General features: G+C 60.8%; 4 protein-coding genes across 4 annotated transcripts; 1 reads left to right on the top strand and 3 right to left on the bottom strand.

Moving 5' to 3' along the window:
• Nucleotides 1–668: 668 nt before the first annotated feature.
• H310_14195 (hypothetical protein) lies at nt 669–1,388 on the bottom strand. The gene has a single exon (XM_008882004.1). It carries the CDS (start codon nt 1,271–1,273, stop codon nt 782–784), a length of 492 nt encoding a protein of 163 aa, XP_008880226.1. The 5' UTR covers nt 1,274–1,388; the 3' UTR covers nt 669–781.
• Nucleotides 1,389–1,989: 601 nt separating this feature from the next.
• Nucleotides 1,990–2,551, bottom strand: H310_14194 (hypothetical protein). Its single transcript, XM_008882003.1, has one exon. The coding sequence runs from the start codon at nt 2,483–2,485 to the stop codon at nt 2,042–2,044; it is 444 nt and encodes a 147-aa protein (XP_008880225.1). The 5' UTR covers nt 2,486–2,551; the 3' UTR covers nt 1,990–2,041.
• A 1,673-nt stretch (nt 2,552–4,224) lies between these two features.
• Nucleotides 4,225–8,756, top strand: H310_14193 (hypothetical protein). The gene is made up of 23 exons (XM_008882002.1): nt 4,225–4,411; nt 4,466–4,524; nt 4,572–4,662; nt 4,729–4,920; nt 4,983–5,108; nt 5,170–5,291; nt 5,340–5,437; nt 5,477–5,678; nt 5,771–5,890; nt 5,953–6,067; nt 6,113–6,204; nt 6,255–6,346; nt 6,391–6,452; nt 6,504–6,733; nt 6,796–6,899; nt 6,960–7,139; nt 7,195–7,305; nt 7,358–7,437; nt 7,530–7,685; nt 7,754–7,957; nt 8,010–8,159; nt 8,221–8,418; nt 8,468–8,756. Exons 1-23 carry the CDS (start codon nt 4,243–4,245, stop codon nt 8,704–8,706), a joined length of 3,192 nt encoding a protein of 1,063 aa, XP_008880224.1. The 5' UTR covers nt 4,225–4,242; the 3' UTR covers nt 8,707–8,756.
• Nucleotides 8,757–8,946: 190 nt separating this feature from the next.
• H310_14192 (hypothetical protein) lies at nt 8,947–9,661 on the bottom strand. The gene has a single exon (XM_008882001.1). It carries the CDS (start codon nt 9,560–9,562, stop codon nt 8,969–8,971), a length of 594 nt encoding a protein of 197 aa, XP_008880223.1. The 5' UTR covers nt 9,563–9,661; the 3' UTR covers nt 8,947–8,968.
• Between the last annotated feature and the right edge of the window lie 242 nt (nt 9,662–9,903).

Genomic DNA, 9,903 nt, shown 5'->3' with positions numbered 1-9,903 from the left:
GATGGAGGAAGTAGGTGACTTCTAACGTGCAGGTTAAAGAGAGTTTAGGATGTAGCTATCTCGCGACGCGGAGCCCACCATGCTCGAGGACAATGCATTACAACGCAGTTGTTGGGGGTGTGTGCTGAGGGCCCGCCGCCGCCATCCATCAACTGGTTGGCAACTCGTCAAACGAAATGTTCGCCGTGGAAATTTCCTCGGGCCATCGTGCCTTGAAGTCGAACGGTATCGAACGGTGGACTCAACCGTCGAGCCAATCTCTCCTGCTGCGGCCGCGGACGAGGATGGCACGGCCCCAAGCGCACGAGCTGCGACGTGTAAAGCCTATCGGTTATCCTTGGCCGTGAGGCCATGGTAGAGGGGGCCCAGGTGAAGCAATGTGCGGCTGGCACGCCCACACACTGCCCACAGGGGGACAGGTTGGACTGTACACACGTGTTCAGCAACTGCGCGGACGGCGTCCCTTGGAAGCAACTTGATGGATCGGCCGCGTGCAAGGTCGCTGATGCAGCGCAGCCGTTGGGGTTCGAACGGCAGTCGCGAGGCCAACTTGTACGCCGTGGACGAGAGCGGCGACGTCCCCATCAAGCGACAGAAGGCTAGCGGCCTGCCGCCCGCGTCGACCCGAGCGCCATGCCAGGCGAGCCCCCAGGGCAATTTCCGCCGCATCATGAATAAATACATGCATTATTAAATAAAAACGTGCTATCCTGCGCTTGGCGCATGCGCCACCAGATATTCGCCATACCGACACAGCCCCTTGCCGTGCGGCCTTGGATAGCTAGGCAATCGCTTCACGATGTTCACAAATCAGTTCGCGATGGCGGGAAGGTTCCTGCGGCGCCATGGATGCCGCGCCGCTTTGTCGCCGCTCGTTCGCTCGAAACACGTCCAGGAACGCTTCGATCCACTCGTGCATATCTCGCTCACATGCCGCGGCCATGACAAACTGCCGCGTTGGCGTCGTGATCCGAAGCCGCCACTCCGATGCGGCTGAGTGGCCTGTTTTGACGCAGTCGTGGGGCATGATTTCGAGCGCGGCGGCATCCAGGACGTCGGTCAGGTCGACGCTGCCTTTTAACCGACCGTCCTGGTGGGTATAGTACAAGAGCGCGTTGAGTGTGAGAACCAAGTACCGCGGCTTCCAATTGTGCCGATGGACGAGGAACCCCGCGCCAGATCCTTTCTTGAACGCTGTGCCAGCCTTGACGATGCTGGACGACCGTGCGCCCGGGCTCAACAAACAAGGCGGTCGGCGCGCGGGCGAGTGCATTGGGGAATGAAAGCCACGACCAGCTCATGCGGGAGTGAGTGACCGATCGAGGCAGCGTGCGCGACCCTGCACACCAGCACGTGCACAGAGGTATTCGGTCAAAGTGGGAGACCGCAGTTTATGTTTATCTTGGTTAAAGTATGATGGTCAACAACCTCGCGCGTGACTTCGAGTAAGTTTATCTTGGTTAAAGTATGATGGTCAAACACCATCGCACGTGTCGTCGAGTTGTCATCGGTTGACGCGCCATGCGATCGACGTGTGTATGGCGGCCCAGGGGGCGAGCCGCGAGCGACGGCCTTATCAAGCTAGCACTGCATCGTGGTACCAGCAATGCCTCGCAGACGTCGGCGGTCGAGCCCGTTGGAGCGGCATCGATAAGTAGACGTGTTAGCGCCAGCAACTCCACGAAACATCGCACGCACTGCCTCTACCGCATCAGAACGCGCTCGGCTCCCACTAGCATGGGCGAGCGACCGGTCGGTGCGCTCGTGCAAGGGGCATCCAGACCAAAACGCCACGGGTGGCGCGGTTAGTCACGATGAAAAGCGCCGGCGCTGGCCATGTCGACATCACTCGCCAATGCCGTCGGAGGGGTGCTTGACGAACGGAGATAAGATCGCTGCTTGGACCAATTCCATAGGACCTTTCCATACAAGCTGTTCGACGGAGCCGCGGCGCACAACGCAGATCCAAGGAGCAGCGCCCCACAATGAGAGACACTTGATTTCGTTATCTCGATGCACCGACACACCACTGGTTTCAACGCTACACGATCGACGATCGCCGGCCGCGCGGCGCTACCGGAACGACTCCCTGCTGCACGAAACGCCCTTCGTTCGACTTGAACAGGGTCAAGAGCGCAAACGCCCATGCGTGCATGGCGTGTTCGGACGGAGCGGCCACGACCAGCCGTCGCGACGGCGTTTGAATCGCCAGGCGCCACTTGGACGCGCCAAAGTCGACCACCGACGGCGGCACGATCTCCAAATGGGATGGCATACAGTACCTGACGTCGACCGTGCCTTTGAGTTCGCCGCCTTCCGAGCTGTAGTACGTGAGGGATTCCGGCGTGAGCGTCATGTAGCGCAGCTTCCAGTTGCGCACGACGCGGCCCTGCTTGTACAGGACACCGCTGTGCAACACGGCCGACACGTCCTGGCATGCTCGGACGCTCATGAGCGACATGCTGTGCCGTTCGAAGGCGCTCATGTCTCGTAGCTAAATGGCCACACGGGCCGCGACGCACGCTGTAGACGTTCAGTACGACTGGAGACACCCAACGAGATGTCGTTGGTCGCGCTGGCGCTGACCACACATGTCCATAATGCCCAATCACGCGTCGGGGACGCGCGCCTCGCCGCGGTACACACACGGCGCCAAGATCTTGCGTAGAAAAGAATGAGCCGACGGCGATGGGCATGCCGGTAGCCCCGTTCGAGAACACGTGGCCGAAAATAAAACACAAATTCGCCTCGGCTGTCGAGACCCACCCACCATGGCGCACGACACTCGTGGCTTTTTTGCCTCCTTCTCACAGCAAACGATGGTTGGGTCGACGCTGCACGTACAGCTCGGGATGTCAAGGGGCTTTCGGTCGTCGGGGGCAGTTGCCCCGGGTCTCTCGGCGTGGTGGGTCGATGGCATGGCGCACAGAGTGCACTCGAGGGTGTGCTTGAGCCATCCGCCAAACGTCGCCGCGACAGCAGGACTCGTCATGCCGCCCAAGGCTTGGGGTTTGGTCAAGGGGGGGTCGTCGAGGACATTGAGCGCAGACAGACCCGGCCACCACCACGTTTGAATCCCGCGACCTGGACGAGACGAATGTGAGGAGGAGTGGGGTGTTGGCAGCCACTGCGAAATTCGGCGCTGAAAACGGTTGAAACTTGTCCGCAATCGATCCGAGTCCGGCAACGTTTCCGACGACCGCCATCCACGTGCGAAACATGACATAACACTGCATACACAAGTGGCACCGTCGATCTGGCCGTTGTTCGATCCGTCCCCAACAATGCTTCGCCCCGGCCAAGGCACGAGGAGCAAGGTTCGGGTACATAGTTTGTACCAGCCACGATGGATGCCTGACGGGGGTTGCAAAGGCATGCATTCCCTGGCGGGTATTGCCAGTAGGAGCCACTAAGTGGTCAGGGGGCGGTCGCCGTGAGAATGGTTTGGCATGCCCACCACCACCACACCCACGTGTGCCATCATCATACGTACATGAAATCCAGCAAAACCACATCTCGGGCGCCCCAATGTACAAATTGCGCCATGCCATGCCAAGGAACACCCACCGTCGTGGTCAAGGAAAGGTCGCTTTTCAAGAAAGGTGCAGACGGCGGCCTCCTTCACCGACGCAACTGGAAGCGCATGATACGTTAAACTGACCAACAACGAACTCGTGTACTTTGACCCGGCAAACGGCCAGCGCCAGGGGTCGCTCAACCTGTCGGCATGCAGCCGCGTCGCGGCGCTGGACACAAACCCGCCGGACTGCATCACGACGGCAGTGGCGATTTGCCGCCCACACGCTGACGCAAACACTTGTGTGCTGGCTGCCAGTTCAAAGCACGACATGACCGCCTGGATCACTGCCTTCCGAGCAGTGTTCGATGCCAACGCATTCAAAGCAGCGCATATTCAACTGCGTCTGCCAGGCCCGCAAGTAAACTAATCATGACATATTCGTTCACATGCGTCCCTCTCGCCGCCCGTCATGCCATCGTCGACGCAACCACGTCGCCCAGGGCGGCCACCTTGGTAGGATGTGGCGCATTCAGCGCAGACCACAGGCGCAGCGCACGGACGGAATACACACATGTTTCGTGCCAACGTCCATACCACAACGGCAGCACGCGGCGGTGGCTGTGCCGTCCACCCCGGTTCACGGCCTTTCTGGGGCACGTGTGCCTTTTTGTAACATGTAACCGAATCGGTTACACTTGGCATTCGCGAAAACGGAAACGCCGATGCGTCTGCGCCGCGGCACTGTTGCCATGCGATGGGTGGGTTTCATGGCCGTCGTGCCTGCTTCGATCCGTGCCATGTGCTCGAATGCGTGTTCCGGGCATGGCTTTTGCAATGCGTTCAACGTGTGCCAGTGCACGTCGGGGTTCACAGGAGGCGACTGCTCTCTTCGTACGTTCGACCGTCAGCAACATGTATGCGTGTGCCTGAAGTCGGGCTTGGTAGGGACCTGTCCCGTCGGGAAAGCGTGGGGCGTGATAACAGCCACCGACACCGCGCACCAAGTACGTCTACGTCGCGATCACAAGACACATCTGACTGGCTGCCGTAGCCCGCCGAATGCTCTGGTCGCGGGAATTGTGTTTCGTCGTCTGGTACATGCAGTTGCCAGAACGGGTTCGAAGGCAGCGCGTGCCAACATGGTACGTCCATTCATGTCGATTTTCCCAGTGGTGGAGCTGGCTCAACCAAAACGTTGGCTCGGGTAGTCATCTGCCTCGAAAGCTGCTCATCTCGTGGACGCTGCATCACGATGGAGCAACTGGCGGGCGATGCCTTGACGGCGCTGAACGCGCTCGACAAGCCCCCGTTCGAGTACTCTCCATACGCCATGTGGGACGCCGACATGCTGCGCGGTTGCATGTGCGACGATGGCTATGGGGGCTACAACTGCCTCGTCGGTGCGTGCCCGTCTCGGTATGCTCCCCGTCCCCCGTTTGACGCGATTTGGGTTGTGTCGAAGAACGGTGCTCGGGCGGGGACGATCCGCTGACGACGGGGCAGACGGAAGAGATCCAACTCGTGTCGTGCGCAGCGTCGTACTTGCAACACACGATAACGTTCAACTACGACACCACACCGACTTCCGGTAACTCCCCCCTCCCACGTCGTCGTTGAAGCGCCTGATGGGGTGGACGGGGCTTGTGCAGGGACGTTCGTGCTCGAGTTTGGGCGGCTGCGAACGAGCCCGATCAGTGTCCACGCGGCGGCGGCGAATGCCCTTGGGACGTCCATGACGGAAATGCTCCAAACGTTGCCGACGATTCCAGCGGTACGACACCGCATGTGGAGCGTTGGGTGACGGGGATGTCGTGGCCAGGTGACTGTCGTGCGGCGGACGACGGCGTTTGCCACGTTCTGGGACGTGACGTTTGCTCCGTCGAGCGTCGAGCAGCACAGCTTTCAGCCGCGATGGAGGTACGACTTCCGTGCTGTGTATAGCTAACGGTGGCGCAGAGCGGTCGAAGTCCAATCGTTCTTTTGCGCGGCCGACTCGGGATTCCTTACCCTCGCGTACAACAAGTTTCTGTTTGGCAATATCCCGTCGACCGCGCTGGCATCCGATTTGAAGCTGCGACTCGAGTCCAACCCCAAGCTCGCAGTAGTCGACGTCACGTACAGCTCAGGCACGACGCTGTGCCGAGCGACCGGCAATCAGGTCGGTGGGCGTAGCTGTTGGACGGCTGGGAGGCGACCTCACAGCCATGGCACCTTCCCTGTGCCATGCATTGTTCAAGTTGCGGTGGATAGATCACGATTGCGTTCCAACTGATGCGAGACCGCGACGTCGTCGGTGACGTTCCCGAGCTTGTCATCGACGCGACCAACCAAGGCCAGCGCAATGGCCTGTTCCTTGGCGGGTTGCCTCCCGTACGGCGCCGTCCAGATCCCTCACACAGGATGATCGGTGGCACCTCATCACGTGCATGCAGACTGTCGACGCCGTGGCGACCGAACTCGTCAAGGGCATTGATACGTGTCACCGAGTCGAAGTCCAGCGCCTCGTGTGCTGTGCCACGTCGGGCTTTTTCAGCCTCACGTTTGAGGGTATCGTCCTGCCGCATGGACCATGTCGTTGACGGGCATGGCCAGGACGAACCGTGTCGAATCTGCCGTTTACGATAGCAGCCGCCGACTTGCGATCGAGTTTGCTCGCGAGTTTTCCGACTCTTGTCGACATTGACGTGCGCACTGCCGTCGACGGCGCAAGACGCTCAAGGTCGTTGGTGCGTAGGTCACGTACTCGGTGGGGTCGACGACGGCGTGTGATGCGGTCGGGTCTGGCACGGCCATTACGATTGCATTTGTTGTGGTCTCGACCAACGGGTAACCCCGACACACGACGACGCAGTCCTCATGCCTTGGGGCAGGCCCAGCGGGAACGGCGACTTGGCCGCGATCACGGCCGATCGCACCAACGGAGGCACTTCCGGTACCTTCGCGCCTGGTGACGCGTGTCGACGACTCGGGGTGTTTGTTGTAGGGCTTGTCCATGCATCGCCAAATCTGCTCCAGCTCACGGCAACGGCGGTCGAAGTTGTTAAGGGCGCGCGATGTGTGCCGCTCAGCTCGACGTTTGTCGCGGCCCCCACGCGGCAGATCACGGCCACGGTGGTGCAGGGGGGAGGCGAATTCAGTTTGGGCTTTCGCGGCCAAAGCACCGGCCCGATCCCGGCCACGGCCAGTCCAGCGCAAGTCGCGGCGGCGTTGACGGTACTGCTCCCACGAGCCCCCCACACCATTATACGTCGCGACGGTTGTGGTTGTGCGCTTAGAGACTCCCTGCCATCACTGGCATCGACGTGGCGTTTACAACTGGCGAAGCATGCGCGACGCCGGCCAACGTGATGCAGCTTACGTTCACGCAGGAGTTTGGCAAGTAAGGACGTGGATCGTGATGTTGTTGTAGCTCGTCCTCTCGATCTGACGGGCGTTGCAGCGTCCCGACCATGACGGCCGATGCTCGTGGGTCCCCCGCCGTTGTTCAAGTGTTTGCCAGTGGCGCAGTCGACCCCGCGACGTCCCTGGCGTCCGTGGACGGAACGAAAGAAATGATCGAGTGTTCCGGTCGGGGGACATGCGACTATAGCAAGGGCGGCGCGTGCAAATGCTACACCGGGTACGCTCCGATCGCGTGTGTGGTCGGGCGCTCAACTGGCGTGGCTGTGTTGTAGGTACATTGCGAGCAACGGGCGCGGCCAGCCTGCCACGTCATTGATTCGACGAGATGACTGCGGCGCCATGGCCATCACGATCGCGAGCTGTCCGGGCGATATCCCTTGCAGGTGCGTATTGCGCCGCCCGGCTCGCGCTCGTTCACCTGCTCGATCGGTGTAGCGGTCATGGCACGTGCTCCAACGAACCCATGTTCAAGTGCACGTGTGCGGTCGGGTGGCGCAATGGCGACTGCTCCGAACGTACGATCCACCTCGCATCTCCTCTTTGTCCCCCGTCGCGTCCTGTCCATCCATTGTGTTTGTGTGGCTCAACAACATTCGTGTGGTTGCAGGCGTGTGCCCGTTTGGGCTGTCGTGGTTTTCATACCCGGCTGACCATAACGTCGCCCACCGCGACTTTGCCGAGTGTTCGAACGTCGGCTTGTGCGACCGGACGACCGCGCTGTGCCAGTGCTCGGCGCCGTATGTAGGGCCGGCGTGCAACTTGAGTAAAGCCGCCGCAGTTGCTGGTCGTCGCGTTCCTAACCCGTTGTGCCTTGTATGGTTTTGGATGCAGTGGGGTGCGGTGGCAGCGGGGCCGAGTGTTCGGGCCACGGGCGATGCATGACGTTGCGCCAGCTCGCCCCAGAAGTGCGCGTAAACGGCGTTGTTGCCGGCTTTACGTTTGGCGACGACCCCAACAACCCGTGGACGTGGGAAGCGGACAAGATTCAGTCGTGTCTGTGCGACCCGCCATTCGTCGGCTACGATTGCTCCCTCGGTACGTGCGTCCCGTCGAAAGATGACCAGTCGCTCGACTGCCTCTCTTGCAGTCGACTGCCCCCATGGCGACGACCCCAACACGTACTTGGATGTCCAAGAAATCCAGCACGTGCACTGCGTTGCCACGGGAGGCTCGTTCACCCTCACGTTTCGAGAACAAACCACGTCGCCGATTGCGTGGGACGCCAGCGCTGCCGCAGGTACGTCGACGGATCACTTGTTTGGCGACCTGCATTGAACCTGGCGCGTCGGTGGACACAGTCCAAGAGGCGCTCGATGCGCTCTCGACCATCGAAAGCGTGGTCATTGCATTCAGCGGGTCCAACACCGCCGTGTGCACACCCGGAGGCGTTGTCACCACTGTCCGTTTTGTGTACGAGTTGGGGGCGCTGCCATGCCTCCAACCCGACAAGACCCAGCTCATGGACACCGTCCAAGGCGATGGAACCCCCGGCACAGGTGCGCTTTCATCGTGTCGCCTTGTCGACGCCTGATGGCATGGCGTCAGGCATGGTCAACATCAACTGCGCGGGGTCGACCTTGATGGGGCAGTACGTGTCGGTGGTCGGGACCCGCGAAGATGCCGTGTGTTCGAACCACGGCCAGTGCGACACTCAAGTTGGTGTGTGCCGGTGCGATCCGTTTTTCGCCAGCAGCGACGGTCTTGGCGGCCCCGGCACGCGCGGCGACTGTGGCTTTCGCACGCACTTGGCCAAAGGGTCAGGCGGCGGCAGCAGCAGTAGTTGAGGGTTGTGGCTCCTCGTAAACGCTCCCAGTGCATGTGTCGATGTGGCCGACTCCGGTTTGTTGGAATCGATCGCACGATGCAGAACGCCCCCGATTTCGTTGGCCGACCGACCTGCTGCGGCCGTCCTTTGAACACTCGCACGCAGGACGCTGCTGATGGGCTCACAGGAGTGGAGCTGCACACGCTTGATCAAGCTGAGGTATATGGCGCGTGCAGCTAGCTGTGGGCAGTCAACATTCTATGGTACTGAAAACGGGTGCATTATCTCTCTGAACGAGGTGGCAAGCGACTCGCGGAGATCGTTCGGTGGTCAGGGTGCCGCTTCCGCCTCTCGGTCGTGGGCTCGACGGGGAAGACATGCCTCCACATCTCAGCGATGCGCTCGATGGCGGCAATCGTGCGTGGTATTTTGCTTTTGGACAGGGGGAACGCCGGGGCCGTCGCCGACGGGGCGTCGCAGTACTCTTGGAGGGCTGCCGCCCACGCATGCATGCTCGACTTGGACAGCGCCCCCAACACAATCGTGCAGTTGTTGTCGAATTGCAGCCGCACCCGCCACACACTCGTGACGCGGCGGCCTGTAAACACCGTCGCAGCGACCGACGCATCGACGCGGTTGCAGTGCCGCACATTCAAACAACTCGTCAACGCTCCATTGGGCGCCGTGTAGAACCGCAGCATGCGGTCCATGGACAACTCTACGTACCGCACCGACCAGTGAACCTGGTTCGACGGCGTCGTCGGGACATGGCCAAAGTGGCGGGCCTCCATCTGCCCCGTCGAAAACATCAAGCCGCCACGGATGACCGTGTCGTCGCCACGAATATGGTCGGGTTGGTGGTGGTTGGGAAGCATGCCGCCAGTGCTCGAACAAGGGTTTCAAAGGTATATCTGCAAACCTTTCACTCGCGATGGTCTTGCCGCCCCTACCACCCCCCCCGAGCGTCGTGATGGGCTATTTTCGTCCCTTGAACTTGCGCGCGTTTGCCCTTTCAAACGGCCAGCGCCGACGCTCTGTCGGCGGCGGCGTGGCTCCATGCAAGCCTCTGTGCATTCGCCCTGCCACCTAACTTTCTCCAGGCGACGGACGGGGAGGCTGGCTTATGTTCACCGCAAGTTTCGTTCATCCAGGGTTACACGTAGGACGAATGCCTCGGCACGACAAGCCGCCCACCTATTGTGCACCTTAGATATTT

This window comes from Aphanomyces invadans (assembly GCF_000520115.1).
Source record: "Aphanomyces invadans strain NJM9701 unplaced genomic scaffold supercont1.62, whole genome shotgun sequence".
NCBI lineage: Eukaryota > Oomycota > Saprolegniomycetes > Saprolegniales > Verrucalvaceae > Aphanomyces > Aphanomyces invadans.
The sequence above is the reverse complement of the archived record's forward strand: the minus strand, read 5'-3'. Positions and strand labels throughout refer to the sequence as shown.

What these genes read in the sequence shown, in the direction of transcription:
- H310_14192 (XM_008882001.1), bottom strand. Translation starts at nt 9,562, where the DNA reads ATGCTTCCCAACCACCACCAACCCGACCATATTCGTGGCGACGACACG.
- H310_14194 (XM_008882003.1), bottom strand. Translation starts at nt 2,485, where the DNA reads ATGAGCGCCTTCGAACGGCACAGCATGTCGCTCATGAGCGTCCGAGCA.
- H310_14195 (XM_008882004.1), bottom strand. Translation starts at nt 1,273, where the DNA reads ATGCACTCGCCCGCGCGCCGACCGCCTTGTTTGTTGAGCCCGGGCGCA.
- H310_14193 (XM_008882002.1), top strand. Translation starts at nt 4,243, where the DNA reads ATGCGTCTGCGCCGCGGCACTGTTGCCATGCGATGGGTGGGTTTCATG. An exon ending in AGCTTTCAGCCGCGATGGAG is followed by an intron (nt 5,438 to 5,476) that starts GTACGACTTCCG and finishes ACGGTGGCGCAG; the next exon opens with AGCGGTCGAAGTCCAATCGT. An exon ending in GGACGCCAGCGCTGCCGCAG is followed by an intron (nt 8,160 to 8,220) that starts GTACGTCGACGG and finishes CGGTGGACACAG; the next exon opens with TCCAAGAGGCGCTCGATGCG.